This window comes from Semicossyphus pulcher, unplaced genomic scaffold (assembly GCF_022749685.1).
Source record: "Semicossyphus pulcher isolate SPU_LCO1_2020_fin unplaced genomic scaffold, fSemPul1.0.p SCAF_8, whole genome shotgun sequence".
Taxonomy (NCBI): domain Eukaryota; kingdom Metazoa; phylum Chordata; class Actinopteri; order Labriformes; family Labridae; genus Semicossyphus; species Semicossyphus pulcher.
Window position 1 is genome coordinate 12,833,569 of NW_027211759.1, and position 15,269 is coordinate 12,848,837.

The window sequence follows — 15,269 nt, forward strand, 5'->3', positions numbered from 1 at the left end:
AGCTCCATATGCAGCGATCTATAGCGTGTGATCTTATTTCTTTTGTTGGTGGCTAAGTTTGAAACACCTAATAGTGCTATAATTTAAATTCCAGCAAGGGCGGAGTTTTCATCTGGACATCAGTCTCCTCTTAAACATGAAACCTGCTTCACAGAAGCAACTTACACAAGCAGACTGAAGCATAGGTCAGCATATGTTTCACTGGCCATTTATTTTGTTTTTCTATGCACCAAAACAGAGTTTACCTGACTGCAAATGCAACCTATCCTTTAGCAGAAGGCTTGATTAGAGTGCATTTTTACTAAGTTAAAATCTGTCTGTCACAGTTACGTCAAGGAGACACTCTATCCTCTTATTTTGTCATTCTGGCTGTCACCTTCTCATTCTCACAGCGCAAGACTTCCTCTTTAATTTGTGATAATCAACGTCATGAACCAAGGTTATAGAAAAAAAACAGATTTCACATGGCAAGATAGGTTGATAAACAGATAAATATTTGTCTCTTAAATAATAATGGAGGCCCTGTGATTGACTGGCAGTCAGCCTAGCGTGTATCCCGCCTCTCGCCCAATGACAGCTGGGATAGGCTCCAGCCCCCCCCTGCGACCCTGAACAGGATAAGCGGTATAAATAATGGATGGGTGGATGGTTAATCAAGGAGGAAAATTAGAAACGTTCATAGATCCCCTTGATGTGTTAAGAAACTCAAAAATAACTGGCACAGACGAAGTGTTTTGCCTTTCGATTAAAAATACTTTATTTTATAAGTCCATACTCAATGTGTGTGTGTGTGTGTGTGTGTGTGTGTGTGTGTGTGTATGTGTGTGTGTGTGTGTGTGTGTGTGTGTCTGTCTCTCCCTGGGGATTTTAAGTTTTCACAGCACACATTAGCCTTCGAGAGTCAAACTCACACACACACACATAATTCTGAAGAGTTAAGGTCAAACATCTAAGTGACGTCACATTTTATTGGGGTAGGTGGGGTTTTAAGAGATACGTTACACAATAATTTAAATATAACGACTACAAGGCAAAGGTTATTATTTTGAAGTGTTTATAATGGAGTGTATCTCATCCCAGGTCGTCAAATTGAAGGCATATTTTAACTATTTCTTTACACTTAGCTTTGTATCCTCATGACACGTGCATGGTTGGCACCAGAGCAATTTAAAAACCTGTGATTTTGCAGACAGGTGGGGTAAAGGAAAACCACACGTATTTGTGGTCTTTAGAGTCTCTTAGTGCACATTTACGTCATGTTGTATTTTGACAGCCAAGCTTTTATCAGAAATGGTGACCCCATAGTTTTATTTATAAAATGACATGACTAACAGATGAAAAGGTCTGTCTGTCTGAGCTTCAAGACCTCACCTGTTCATTAGTCTTTCCTCTGAACCTCCGGCATCACAGAATCTGATGGGTCACAGATTTCTGCTACACCGGCGCACGTGCACACTCCCCCCTGTCAGCTTTCCCCGCATCCTTCGTCCGTTGGCAGCTCGAGCCCTAAATGAGTGACTTGGCTTGGATGCGGTCGCCGCTGTTGAGCTGTCACTCTCCGGTGACCAGATGACTCCGGAGGCTGGTTTTGTTGTTGCTCTGACGTCAGTGCGAGCTACAATGAAGCTGGCAACATGGGTATAAAAGCCGGTTTGAAGGCTGGCGCTTCAAGCTCGTGCTGTGTACCGGTTTAACGTCAGACTACCACACGAGGGAGGGCTCAGGGGATCAAGATGCACTTTCTGAGCTTCACACCCATCCTGCTGCTACAATTGACCTTCCTCTCTGTACTGCAAGGTAAGGTCTTTGAGGGGGTAAAAAGTAGACAATAAGGATGCAAATAACTCGGAAGGGCTGTTACATTTATGTTAAGTAGAAAAAGAGGAAAAATATTTAAAACTTCTAGCACTTTCTTCATGGCAGGTGTCTCCATCCACCTGCGCGTGCCCTTTAAGTGTCATAAATACGGCTGCTTTACTCTGAGATTGATTATTGATGTCTGTTCTAAAGTGTTTTATTTATGAAATTTAATGCTGCATCATTGAACGTGTGCTATTGTATGTCAGTTCATTGCAATAGGCCTATCTTTAAATTTGTGAAAAATTATTTTCTGGATGAAAAAAAGTTTTTCCTGTCTGTTGTAGGTGCCAAATGGACATACAACGGTAAGTCTTAAAACACTTTCCTCACGTTATTTCAACTTTAGATCACACAGAGTTTGATAGAAATATCATTTAAAGCCTAACTTTTCCCTTAGTGCATTTGCAGTCTTAGTCCATGTGAAATAGCATGTCTTGATAACTCACAGTCATACTCTACCCTTAAACCAACATTAACAAAATCCCTGTTAGAATTTGATGCAACTCTCTGACAGTAAATAACTCAGTCTGAGGGTCTATTATTGTATTTCTACCCCCACAGCAATGCTTTGAACTGACAGTGCCATAAAGTTTAACAATTTAACTTAGCAAAAATTAGCAACCCTTCTTTGACCTCCAAAGACAGCCAGTAGCCTACTGACGTCCCCCCCATCACCTCATGTAATTGCAAAGTTCATTAGAGACTCTGCGATCACAGCATTTCATGGGCTGACAAAGCTGAGTGACTTTGTCTCCTGCCTTGAGGACTCTGGGCTGAGACTTCTTGAGCCGTGACTATTTCTTACGTAAACTGCTCAGAGCGTGAACTCTTGTCATTGTGCTACGACATCACACTCAGTCGGTTGTGTTAAGGGAGTTTAAGTGTTAAAAGCAATAAGTAGGCAGGTGATATTAACGAAAATATTTTTTGATTAATATTAAACACGACTTTGAGTCCTAGAATTCATTCATTCATTCACTGTCTCAATCATCTTTTTTTATGAACTAGTTCTTCCCCAATAAAAAGAGAAACTTGTCTCGTCAGTTAGTCACTTAGTGGTAGTATGTTGCTGCGCTATACTGTGAACAGTGCATTTAATATTATTGTAAAATCGACTTTTATTTTGAAGGGAATACGTTTACATTCCCGGGTTTATATTTTTAAATTCTGTTATGTTTCTAAGTATTTTGCTAATATGTCCACAGAGTAATGCGTTATGAGATTCAATGTAGTTTTATGAAAGGCTGCTCAACCGTATAAACAGGAGATATTCTGGTTTCTAGCAGGAAGTATTATTTGATGTTTTATTTTGAAATTGTACTTTCGGCGCTCTTGAGAGCTTTACTTCCTCTTTTAGTTTGGATGTTCTCCTGGGAAGGCGCGGGAGCATTTAGGCAGCAGCAGCCCTGTAAAAATGTGTTTCTCTTCATGATTGCAGTGGCTGTTGACGACCGCACATAAATTGCACAAAGACCATCCCAGGTCATGTTGAACTCATTCCTAAATCAACACAACGCAGTGTGTGGTGGTCCACTACAATATGATCTGTACTCATATATTTGTGTACATTTTTACTCTCCAAAAATGAATTCAGGCATTATACTTAATAAAGATGATAATCAAACATCATAAATCTCTGATATTTTAACGACAAATAAGAAGGTCAGAGTGGAAAGATTTGTGATGACCTCTGAGAAAGATCTTATATATAAAACCCCTCTGGGCTGAGCGTGGTGGATTTCATCCTCAGTTACAGTCAACCCTTAAGACGACTTGTCAGTAGAGTGGAAGGCTGGTAGCGCTTTCTGTTGACGGGGGCATCGCTGAGTCATGCGATTTAACTCCACCTCAACACTCCACCCTCTCACAGAGGACAAAACAGACAATCTTAACATGGGATTAAAATAAAATATGTCAATGTTGACTGTTGTTTTTCTCTCACTCTGTTATTATTTTTATACGCCGAGCAATGATGTTGAATAAGCTAGAATTTATTTTTCTGAATTACCAGCAGTCATGTTCGGACTGCCAAGGGGCCACCAAAGGCCGCTGGAGGCCTTTATTAAAGGGCAGACTGGGTCTAATTAAAACAGCAAATGAAGTGGACACAGTAATAATAGCCATAAGAGTGGCTTCCTTTCTTATGAAAGGGAGGGTTTGCCTCGATTGAACTTTGAGTTTCGCTTCAAACAAGTAGTCAGTGACCCCACAGCTTCACTGGATGCCTGTTGGCAATGTCTTGTGCAATCAATCCACATTCGTTCGGGATCAGACACTTGGGGTGGGGGCAGGCCTCACGCTGCATCATTCATATTTAACCATGGTCATCTGGCACATGGTGAATGGTGGATTTTTACATGAATTGTGGACAGATATTGACTCAGTGTAAAGTACGCTTGAGTGATGAGAGCACTGTACATTCAGGGTCTATCATGGCGCTTTCTTTACCCCGACAATCATAACTTCAGATTTGATAGCGTCCATTCACTTCTATTGATGTCTGAAAAGCTCAGTGTGCATCCTTACACTTCAGTCAACACACTGAATGAAATCAAGAGCTTCCTGATTTCCCTTTTTTCTCTACTGTATTATTTATTAGGCCAGTTTGCCTCATTGCTTCTGCAGACACAATATTGAGAGACAACCTCCTGCAGCTGACGTCCTTCTGAGAGCAGCAGGGCTTGATCTGCAAATGTGGCCGTTTTCAGTGTCCTGTGCTTAAAAGAAACCTCTCATTTGGAGAGAGACAGCGTTCTCACTGGCTCTTCCCGCAAACAACAGCCTGGTTCTCACTCTCAGTGCTGCAGCAAGAGCCAAGAGCATTGCAATGAGCCTCTCCCAGGCCGCCCTGTGCATAGATAATAATACTTCACTTTGAGTGCAGATAAATGTTCAGAAAGCCAAGCCCTCTTTGGAGCCATTTCCTATTTAACTTCTAACATTTAGAAAAGCATGCGAGGGATCGTTGAAATGAAATACAATTTTTCATCTTTCTGTATTCTGTTAGAATAGTATAAACATTATATTTGGGGTACAGAAAGTTGCAGCCACCTGCAAAAGGTGTTTTGTTTGTAATAATTTGCATTGATGCTGTTGCAGGGCAAGAAGGACAGCAGTACTGGTCCAAGCATTATCCATACTGTGGAGGATCTTTCCAGTCTCCGATAGACATCGAGTCAGAGCTGCTGAGGTTCGACCCAACTTTGGGTCCGATTGAGGTTCAAGACTACGACCTGTCGCCTGAAGAGCAGCTAACTCTTGGAAACAATGGACATTCCTGTGAGTGTAAATTACCAGTGTCAAGTTTTGTTTCTCTTGGGATGTAGAATTTCTTTATATAAGTGACGCACAAGAAGTATTCATTAGGAATGTTCCCACATAAACATGCAGCAGCTTGTCCTTCCTGTAGATTCCAAACTTCTGGGTCAACTTAAAGATAATGATACGTGGATCTTCTCGCTACATCTGCCACAGCAATTTTCCATAATCACTCTCTTATTATCTTAGCTGTCCTTTCACCCAAAGAAAGAGCTCCACGTTTCGTCGAGGAAAATATGAGTTGCAAGATTAGTCATCTGCGCTGCCTCCTCTTGGTCTGATGCACCGTAACAAAAGAAACCAGCTCCCTTTAATTTTTCTGTCTTAAATTTAATTGCAAAATATAGCAATCAGAACATAGACAACCAAGATGAATATGATTATTCCGTCACGTTCTGCTTAGTTCGAGGATAGCCAACATCCCCAGACAGAAAGCTGTGACACTGAACGGTACGCTGCCGGTCTGATGTCATGTGTTTGTTACTTTAAGCATGGAGTAGAAATAGCTATTATATTTTTGACGGACTCAGTATAGCCAAACATGGATGTAATGTCTACCCCGTGTTGTTGACGATTCACTTGCTGTAATATCAATGTAAGGAAACTGTTAACCACAGGCTGAGTGCAAAGACCAAACAAGTGCTTATGTGTGCATGCCTCACGGGCCTCAACGCCACAGGCTGCGCGGCATCATCAGCGTGACGTGTGTCTGGAATAAGCTGACAGAGGCCTTTTCACTCGCAAACATTCGTCACACACTGAAGGACATGTGGAAGGAGCCCTGCGTCACCCACCCATAATCTATCTTAAATATGTCTACATAGCCTTTGCAAAAGGACTCTGACAGCGCAGAGTGGGCAGCACTGCCTTCCTCACTTAAGATCAACTTAAAGATGATGTTTCTTGATCCGGCTGATGTTCACTTAAGAAACCCCCACCCCGCTCTGTTTCGTGTGGTGGGGTGTTGTGTGTCTTGATCCACAGTGCAATTATCACTGCCCCATAAGATGTACATCTCCGGCCTGCCTCATCGTTACACTGCAGCCCAGCTCCATTTCCACTGGGGCTCCTCCAGCAAACCTGCAGGCTCCGAGCACTTGGTGGAGAGTCGGCAGTATGCGGCAGAGGTAAACAAAGCAAACAACACTTCTAACTACCAAGTATTGATGCTAAAGGCAAGGAAAGTAACTTAATACTGTGTTAAAATACTCAGGTACTTTATGCACTTTAAGGTACTTTACCTGAGTTATCCAGTTTTGGCTTATACAATATGATGCATTGTAAAAGAATAAACCACCCAACAGTGTGTGAGGTATTAAAAACTTGAGTATAGTATGATACACATGACACTGAATGGAGTACTTTGATTCTCTTATACCTAAAGCATATTCATCAGTGGGCCATAGGCTCAATCACCATTGTGTTACGTCATTTGGTGATAGATAGTGAATTAAATCTTTGAGATTATCGCTTTAAAAAAGTTGTTTTCAGCGACTGAGGTCAGCTCAGTTCATTCATCTAAACAGCGGTTTCACCTATCTGCAGCATCAGGCGACATCATCTCCGGCAGCAGACGATTGACTTTATACTTTATGACTTAATCGTCTGACATTTGACTGGCAGAGAAGTCTGAGGCACTGACACCTTTCAAGACGCACAGGCTCTTCCCAAGCTGCAGAAACTCTGCACACACTGCATCTGCATATTCGCTTCAACTTCTTGACACCGTGGCAGACGTTAAGTTGACATCCGCTCAGCGGTTAGACAGTTTCAGAAAACACTTTCTGGGCATCTTTCATTTTATTGTGTTCTTCACTCAAATACAATTTAAGGCTTGTAAAAAAACATTTTAATGCAAAAGACTTGTGACAATAAAGAAGTTGTGAGTCTTTTAAATCCAGTAGTGAAATTTAAAGAGAGGACATTTAAGGGCAGAGTTGTTTTTTCTTTTACATAAGTCTTCATACCTTTCAAATGAGCATGTTTTATTGCTTATGTGCACTCACTGAAAGGTAAAAACATACTTACAGTCAGCCTCAGTATGTACGGTATGACAGTGTGTCTTCTTTCTGCAGGGTTTTAGGGGATTAGAGTACCAGACTATTATACGCTTTGGTTTTCAACCACCTCTGGAAAGGAGTGGCTGTCTGTGCTTTAATGTGTCAAGCCCTGCAAGCACTTTTCACACACTAGTTCGCTTTATTTACTTTGTTACTTGGAATACAGCAGACAGTTTAAAATTCAGAGCTTCTTTCATGATATAAACAAGTATAGGAGACCTCTTTTTTGTTGTTTCATTTGAGTTACAGTGGGTGGAAGCTGAAATGGTTACAACCTGTGAGCTTTTAAGTGACCGTGCTCGCGCTGCAGCTCGGCCACAAATAAGGTGCTGTGGTTTGACCTGGGTTTCTGAGTGGACACGTCGTGAACATGCATCTTTTCAAGTCTCTCCAGACGCCAGAACCACAGTTCTTTTATGACATGTTGTTTCAAAGGGATGGGATGATGGGAAATTGAACATTTCCCTGAAATTGTGCAAATGTCCACCTTAGTTCCCAAGCATGAGCAAAGTTCAAATGACGTATTTCGGCATATTTGGACCCAGCATGTCGTTTTAAAGTAATCAAACACAATAACGTCACAAAGATAACTGACAGTATTTGTGTGCTGTAACTGGCTGCTGAACTACAACAACCAGCTATTTCCACTCCAAATAACACCTGTGTTTCTGAGAGGAAAAAAATAACCTTCCTAAAATGTTTCTTTTCAACCAATCATCTCACGTCTTTTGACAAATAAATGCTGTTCTTCTCTTACAGCTGCACGTAGTACACTTCAATTCAGACAAGTATCCCAACATGTCGATGGCTGTGGACAAGTCTGACGGCCTGGCTGTGCTTGGTGTCCTGATAGAGGTGAGACATCTGCTGGTTTGGACACTTGTGTTTGATTTTCTGTGGAGCAGAATCATTAAACTCGGTTTGTCGTACAGGTTGGGGAGTTCAATCCGGCATACGAACAGTTTCTGAAGTTCATCAGTGGTGTCAAATACAGAGGTGAGTCTAAAGTGATGATTTCCTTTTAGCAGAATTTTTGTATGAGAAGCGAACAATATTAGCAGGAGATAAGAGCTTTGGTTCATTTCTTTCCTTTGACACTCTGTTTTAATTCCAACGGGCAGATCAGAGAGTGCAGGTACCCGGCTTCGACATCAGAGAGCTGCTGCCCGCACGTTTGGATGAGTATTACCGATACGACGGCTCACTGACGACTCCCCCGTGCTATCCCAGCGTCCTGTGGACAGTGTTCAAGAATCATGTAACAATATCTCACAAACAGGTACTCTGTCAGTGTTTTTGTGATGTTTAATTAAGTTTTTATACATTTTAATAACATGTGAGCTCCTTATAATAACTCCTAATTGCTCTGAAATAATCTCTTTGTTTTGTTTTGTTGTCTTTTCCCAGTTTCTGGCCCTGGCAACATCCCTCTACTCCTCCCATGCCCAGGACTCTGTGCCTCTGCCTCTGAATGGCAACTTCAGGAAACCACAGTCCGCTGACAGCCGAGTCGTGCTGGTATCTTTTAAGGAGGGTAAGTATGGTCTTCAAAATGGGCTTGCTTTAGCGTTGGCGCATGAGTGCAAAGGTCACGTGAATGACGGGGTCACTGTGCTGCTTTAAGGACACGCTTGAATGATGTACGGGCATTTTCTCTTTGCTGTCACACTCGTACGGCATCACCTGTTTGTGGCGTGAGCTTTCATGCTGATGTCTTTCTTAATCATCTTTAAGTTGATTGACTTTGATGAGCTTGGAGGAAAGTAGGCCATCTTCTAAGACAGAACAAATTAACCATCCCTCTGACATACAGAGAATGTCTGCAGCCCTTAAATTTGTCTATAAAGGCCTACTTTTATGTGGTTGACTGGTTTACCACACTGCGTTAGATCCATACAGTGTGGTATGACTGTGCATGTTTTCCTCACTTCAAAGCTTTCCTCTCAGAGCTTTGCTTTTCTAATGGCGAATGTGTTTGGACATGGCAGTGTGGAATCGTCTGCTATCATGTGCAGCATTTAGCAGGCAGCTAGCAAGATGGCTTGTGCTTTTAGTTCCCCACTTCAGGCATTGCTTTTGCATGCTGGGTGTAACAGCCGTTCCAAGGAGTCTCCCACGGGCTGGGGTGTTTAACAAGCTGTGATTGGCTGTGTGTCTGATGCAGGCAGAGGATTGCAAGGTACTCTTACAGTCACATCTCCACTCGTGAGGAAGCGAATCGTCCAGAAGCTGCTGATTGGTGACCTCGCCGACCTGGCGGATGAAGGGCTCTATCAGCTTCTACCCAGTGGCACAGAGCAGCTCCACGCTGGCAAGACGAAAGACCTCAAGGACAAGCAGAGTGAGTCTCTGGCCAAATCCAAACAACAAACGCTGAACGCATCCCTGCGGAAGAAGAGCCAGACCAGCCACTCTGTGGGAAAGTTCGTCCTGGCTGAAGACACGCTGAACTACGTCTCCCTGGAGCAGAGAGTTTTCCAACAGCTCAAACAGTCCCACGCTGAGAACCAGCTGGTTCAGGCTCTCAGAGACGCAGTTTTCCCTGAGCTCAACCTCAAGAGCTACCTGGGCTGTAGGTCAGACTTAGCCCTCCCCACTATCAGAAATATTCTCCGTGGACGGCCAACAGACGAGGCGTTTGAGTTGGATCGCTCTCTGACAAAAGCCTGGATGGGTCAGGGGAAGACTTCCACAGTCGTCAAGAAAAGTGTGACAAACTATGGCGGCCCCTCCCCTGTTCCCAGGAAACCACACAGCCAGGGTTATCCACATCCTTGGCTCTTGCCAATGGAGAGGGAAGACTAGAGAGATTCCAGACATAGTTAAGACTCACATTAGGTCACTTTTTGTTGCAGACGTCAGATGTGTCTTCCAAAACAACCAAACGTATTTAATATTAAATTATTCTTTCTAGGATGTGCACATATTTATGATCTGGTTTCTATAAGAAAAGGGCTGCTGCATGAGTTAATTTACTGTAGTTATTGCTTTTGCAAACATACGCCTATGCATAACCAGTGGCTGTCTCAGTACTGTAAACAGAAACATTTACTTTTTCCGATGGACTCTCAGTCCCTGCATAATTTAGCCCTTCCATACTGTGCTTTAAAATAAACGCCTATAAAGCGCATATTTCATGCTTGGACATCCATATGCATCAAGTTATATTTAGTACGCACAATGTCTGGCTGAGGATATTTATATTGTTATAGTGTTCGACAACTTGAGTTATAAAGAACGGTTATTGTGGAGATATACTTGTAATTATTGTCACAATATAGAAATGCAGCTAAACCAAAAGTATTTCCTCAGTGCTTCACTTTACAACTTCCTGTCGTCTCTTACAGTTTGTTCTTCTGTTCAAAATGCCATTTACAATAAGAGAGGAAGCAGCAACTGTATATAAGGTTCTATTTTCAATAAAAGCATTTTACATGAAACATACAGAAAATGTTTGCATCCTTCACTATGAACTTACATGACTCGTGTTATTAATAACTAGAATTATTACTTGGGCTGGAGTTTGGATGTCAATCAAACATCATCATGATATAGCCTTAGGACATGTTCTGTGAGATATCTAAAGACAACAGGTAGAAGTATAGAAGAGACATTGATCTGTGCAAGTGGCAGGAGAAAAGATGGCCTTTGCTTTAACTCTGTTTTAACAACCATTGTAGTTTTTATTCTGTTCAGTTCTGGGTATTCTTCCCGATCCTTGGGAATCCGTTCTGCTCATCGACATGCATGCGCACAAATCATGGTCACACACACAGAAGTGCTGACAGATCGTGTCTGTATTTATTCCGTACGGGAACGGCGCTGCTCAGAACGAGATGATCCAGAGTGTGATCTATGAGCACATTTATAATGATGTGATCCAGCAGTGAGCAGTTTATAATCATGCAGCGCAGTGATGACACCGATCTGTGTGTTATTCTCAGGCTCTGCCCTGACTTAACAGGGTCACGACCTGTCCTGTATTTTTGTGAGCAACCTTTATAAAGCATGACATACCTCTTCACATGCTGTGAATGAGGTGAGCCGGAGGTGATCCAGGTGTAGTTTATCAGAGTTAGCATGCAACGCGGGGAGGAGACAGACGTTTGGAGAGGAGCAGATATGACAGATGTGTGTGTGTTTTGATGCTCTGTAGCCTACCTGTCTCAATAACGTTGCGATCTGTCCGTATTTCCGCGCACAGTTAAAGTATAAACTTCGTCTCCACATGCTGCCATATGTCCATATGCTGTGTAGTTCATATATTTCACTGATGAACACAGAGCTGTAGAGGAGCATCAGGCTTCATGATCAAACAAAGTTTCATCATGGGATGTGAAGCCAGGGTTGCCAGGTCTGCAGTTTTCCTGCGGAATTAGGTTATACTTTTGAAGTGTTGCTGCAGGCGCGAGACCCTGTGCGGTTGCACACTTCGCACAGCCCATGCGACGGTTCTGACTCTGTGTGTTTGGAATGTCACAGACACCTATTGGGTTTCGCTGTCTGGTACTAAACGACCCAAGACGACCCAACCACCGGTCTGTAAAGTCCTTCTTTAGTTAGAATATGTTCAATACAAGTTCAACCGACTGGGACTTTCTGTCTTTGGAAGTGTCAAACAATACAACAATACCGATCCAGGTGTGTCCTGTCACTGGCTACGAGCTGATCTGACTGATATCCTGTAACGCAGAGATCGACCACAAGATGTCAACTTTCCTTCAACACCAACAGAATTGAAAAGAATTTAATTAGTTAGAATTTAAGAAGTTATTGAAGTTATAATTTGTTTTCTTTGTTTGTGTCTGCCATAAACTCTCCTTTTCCTTGTTTGGCACCATATCTGAGCTCTTCTCTGCCCTGATGAATTTCATTTTCACCTTCTTCTCTCTCTTTCTCTCCGCTGCTCAGCTGACGATTCTTGGATAAACACCGGTATGTTGCCTTTCTACAGTATTTTCTGTGCTTCCTTTCTCCCTGCTGCATGCTGTCTTCAGTTTTATACGCAGCACTTTGTAGGCCACTAACATCTCGTATGAGGATTTAAGATAAAAGCAGGACAAGAGTTGAAATGACTTTTTCTCTTATAGAACAGTTAACAAGGAAATAAAGAAAAAGGACTGTTTCTACGTCAAAAATCAAGGCCTAAACGTACTAATAAGACATACAGTAAAATGCTTTAACTTTGCTTTAACAAGTGAAAGGTTTCATTATTTAGGTCAAAGTTTTGTTGGTTTTTATGTAGACAATTTATTTCCATTTTGAAATGTCTAAAGTGATAATCTCGAAGATTTTCATGTAATTAAATGTCTGTTAAGTCTCTGTCTATCACCAAATGAGGTCACACAATGGTGATTGAGCATATGGCCCACTGATGAAAGCCTTTACATTTGCAGTTAGTGACGCGTTTTCCATCACCCAGCAGTGGTTGGTCTGCCAGAGAGGGTGGGCGGAGCTAAACGGCTGCTTTTCCGGTCTCTGCAAGTGCTGCGAGTAAACAGTAATCTACTATGGCTGAACAAACGAAGAAAAGATGGATGACTACAGATACAGCTTCAAAAATAAGTGAAAATCCAAAGAAAAAGAAACAAATTTGACGCTCAGATGAAGCAAACAGTCTAGGAAAACAAGGAAAGCGACCGTCAGCGAGGAAAATCAAGAGTTACAAGCGTGACTAAGGGAACCAAACATAGACGTCTGGTTATCTGGGACGTGTGCGCCCACAACTGCCTTTTATCGCCAAAAGGTGCCGCCAAATAGAACGAAAGTAAAAACTTCGAGATTATCACTTTAATTACGCCTTAAATTACACACATATGCGCACATTTTATCCCATACACCAAATGAAACTCTGAATAATCAGACCTTAAGTATCATATAATCCTTTCTGCTTCTGTCGCTTCATGCTCTGCAGGTTTGCTGGTTCCCATACTGGTGGGCTCTGCGCTGGGAATAGTTCTCATTTTCTCTTTGATATGCTGTCTAGTAAGACAAAAAAGGTAAGCTAGGGACAAAAACAACAAAAGATTAGCCTTATTGTAGAGGTCAAGCATTCAGGACTTTCCTTTAATTGACACCAGTCTGTATGTATACGTATATAAAGTGGATATTTTAAGAGAATGGTTAACCTTAACTGACTCAGACATCTGGGGTCTGCATTTAAAAACAGGATGAAGGACTTTATAAGGGTTGTGTCCTCATTAGTTGGAATTTTGGGAATGTGCATTCACTTGTGCCGCTCTCAGTCACCCTCCACAGTGTCACATGACAGTGGTGTACTCAAGCGGCAATCGCCCCCCCCTCCTTGGTGCCCCCATGTCTGAAAAATCGCAGTGAAAATGCCCTCATGGATGCCCCTGTCGTTGATAAAAAATGTCCTTCCAGTGAATAAATGATAGTCTTTCTGCGCGCTGGTGCCCCCTTTTCTTTGCCCCTGCCCCTCAAACAGCCTGAGTACACCACTGTCACATGACATAAATTATGAGCCCACTTTGTACAGTCGTTGTTTTCTATAAAACAACAGTAGGACCCTGGAGAATACAGTTTTTGGCTTCGCATTTCTTCGACTCGATAGAGATTTTTAGGCATGTCAGAAACTGAATTTGAAAGTTAAAAGCTTAGAATGATGATGGATATTGGATTCAAGGATACTCATAAAATGTACAAATCTCTCTTAAACACATCATAAGTGTGTAAATTTCAACAAGACTTTCGGCTTTAAGGAATATATCTGAGGAGAAGGAGATATAATATGTAAATAAGAAGCACCGCAGAGGTAAAACGTCCTCTGTAGCTGTCTCCTCATCACCAGCTATCTCTCCTTCCTGCTCATGTCTTTATGCTAATGATGCACAATCCGCTTTTAGAGGTGACAGACTACGTGACAGTGTAGGGTGGTGGCTGGCTTTCTGCATGAAATAGTGTCAAACGTTCATCTCATCTTTAAATATGCACTCTTAGTTCCTTCTTTTAAGCTGACAAAGATATTATTTAATGCGTCCTTAACCCCCCAAAATCAGCAGAAACTTTAATACAAGGCTAGCCTCTTCAATTAAGGGAAATGGGCAACTGTAATGTGATGTAAAAAAAAGATGGCTCTCACTTTAGATTCCCTTCACAGACTGCAAACTGCATGTACGATATAATCCAAATCTGAATGCATTCTTGCCTTTATTCTTCAGAGCTGGTGCTCAACAGGACAAGAACAAAGCTGGATACAACATCGGAGAAAAAGATGAGTATGGCTCAAGAGTATAGCGCATCGTTTTGGACCTCACTTCCAAGCACCTCGATAAAACTTGAACTCGACCCTGACACCGTTCTCCTTTAGCATCACTCATTCTGTCTTCATGGTAAAGTTTGCATGCAGCTCTGAGGTTTTTTGGAAGCACTTTTTTTTCTCAAGCCACAGTCTGGACTTCTGTGCTGTGTTGTGGTAGGCAGAACATGGTAGGCGTCCCTGCTGGAGAGTGTTTCATGCTGTTTTACTGCTTCCTTAGAGCAAGAAGAACAGCTGTCGTCTCTAATCCCCCTTTATTTATCCGACGTGATGTGGTGAGTTTCTTAAGGAGAGCCCCACACTGAAGCTTCCAGGCAAACACAGTCAGGCCAGAGCTGAAATGGTGAGAACGTCAGGTCAAGTCCGATCATGGCACCCGTTCCCTTCGGCTGCCCTGGTTGTGGTGGAAAGCTCAACCACAGTCCAAACAATAGGGGGATAGGAGTCGACAGACATCCCTGATGGTAGGGTGGCCTGAGAGGGATGGGCTATACCGCATTTCCACCAACCCTGTACTTAGAGCTGCTCTATGGATTTTATAATAAAAGGGCGCATAGCAGCAGACAAACACAGAAACACACAGCTCTGTGCATGTGAATAATGCTGAGGGGGAAAAAAAGGGTTTTTTGTTTTCAGGCTGCACGTGGGCTGACCTTTAACCTCTGCCAGCCTGATCACAAGACTCACTCCCCAGCACTTCTGAGAGCCTGTAGCCTGCACAGTTTCACCACAGGACCGCTGGAGAGCGATTA

General features: G+C 42.4%; 1 protein-coding gene across 1 annotated transcript; it reads left to right on the forward strand.

The window, feature by feature from the left end:
• The first annotated feature begins 1,733 nt into the window (after nucleotides 1–1,733).
• Nucleotides 1,734–10,043, forward strand: ca12 (carbonic anhydrase XII). The gene is made up of 9 exons (XM_069686050.1): nucleotides 1,734–1,797; nucleotides 2,145–2,165; nucleotides 4,960–5,139; nucleotides 6,163–6,305; nucleotides 7,998–8,093; nucleotides 8,171–8,234; nucleotides 8,360–8,517; nucleotides 8,646–8,776; nucleotides 9,407–10,043. Exons 1-9 carry the CDS (start codon nucleotides 1,734–1,736, stop codon nucleotides 10,041–10,043), a joined length of 1,494 nt encoding a protein of 497 aa, XP_069542151.1.
• Nucleotides 10,044–15,269: the final 5,226 nt, after the last annotated feature.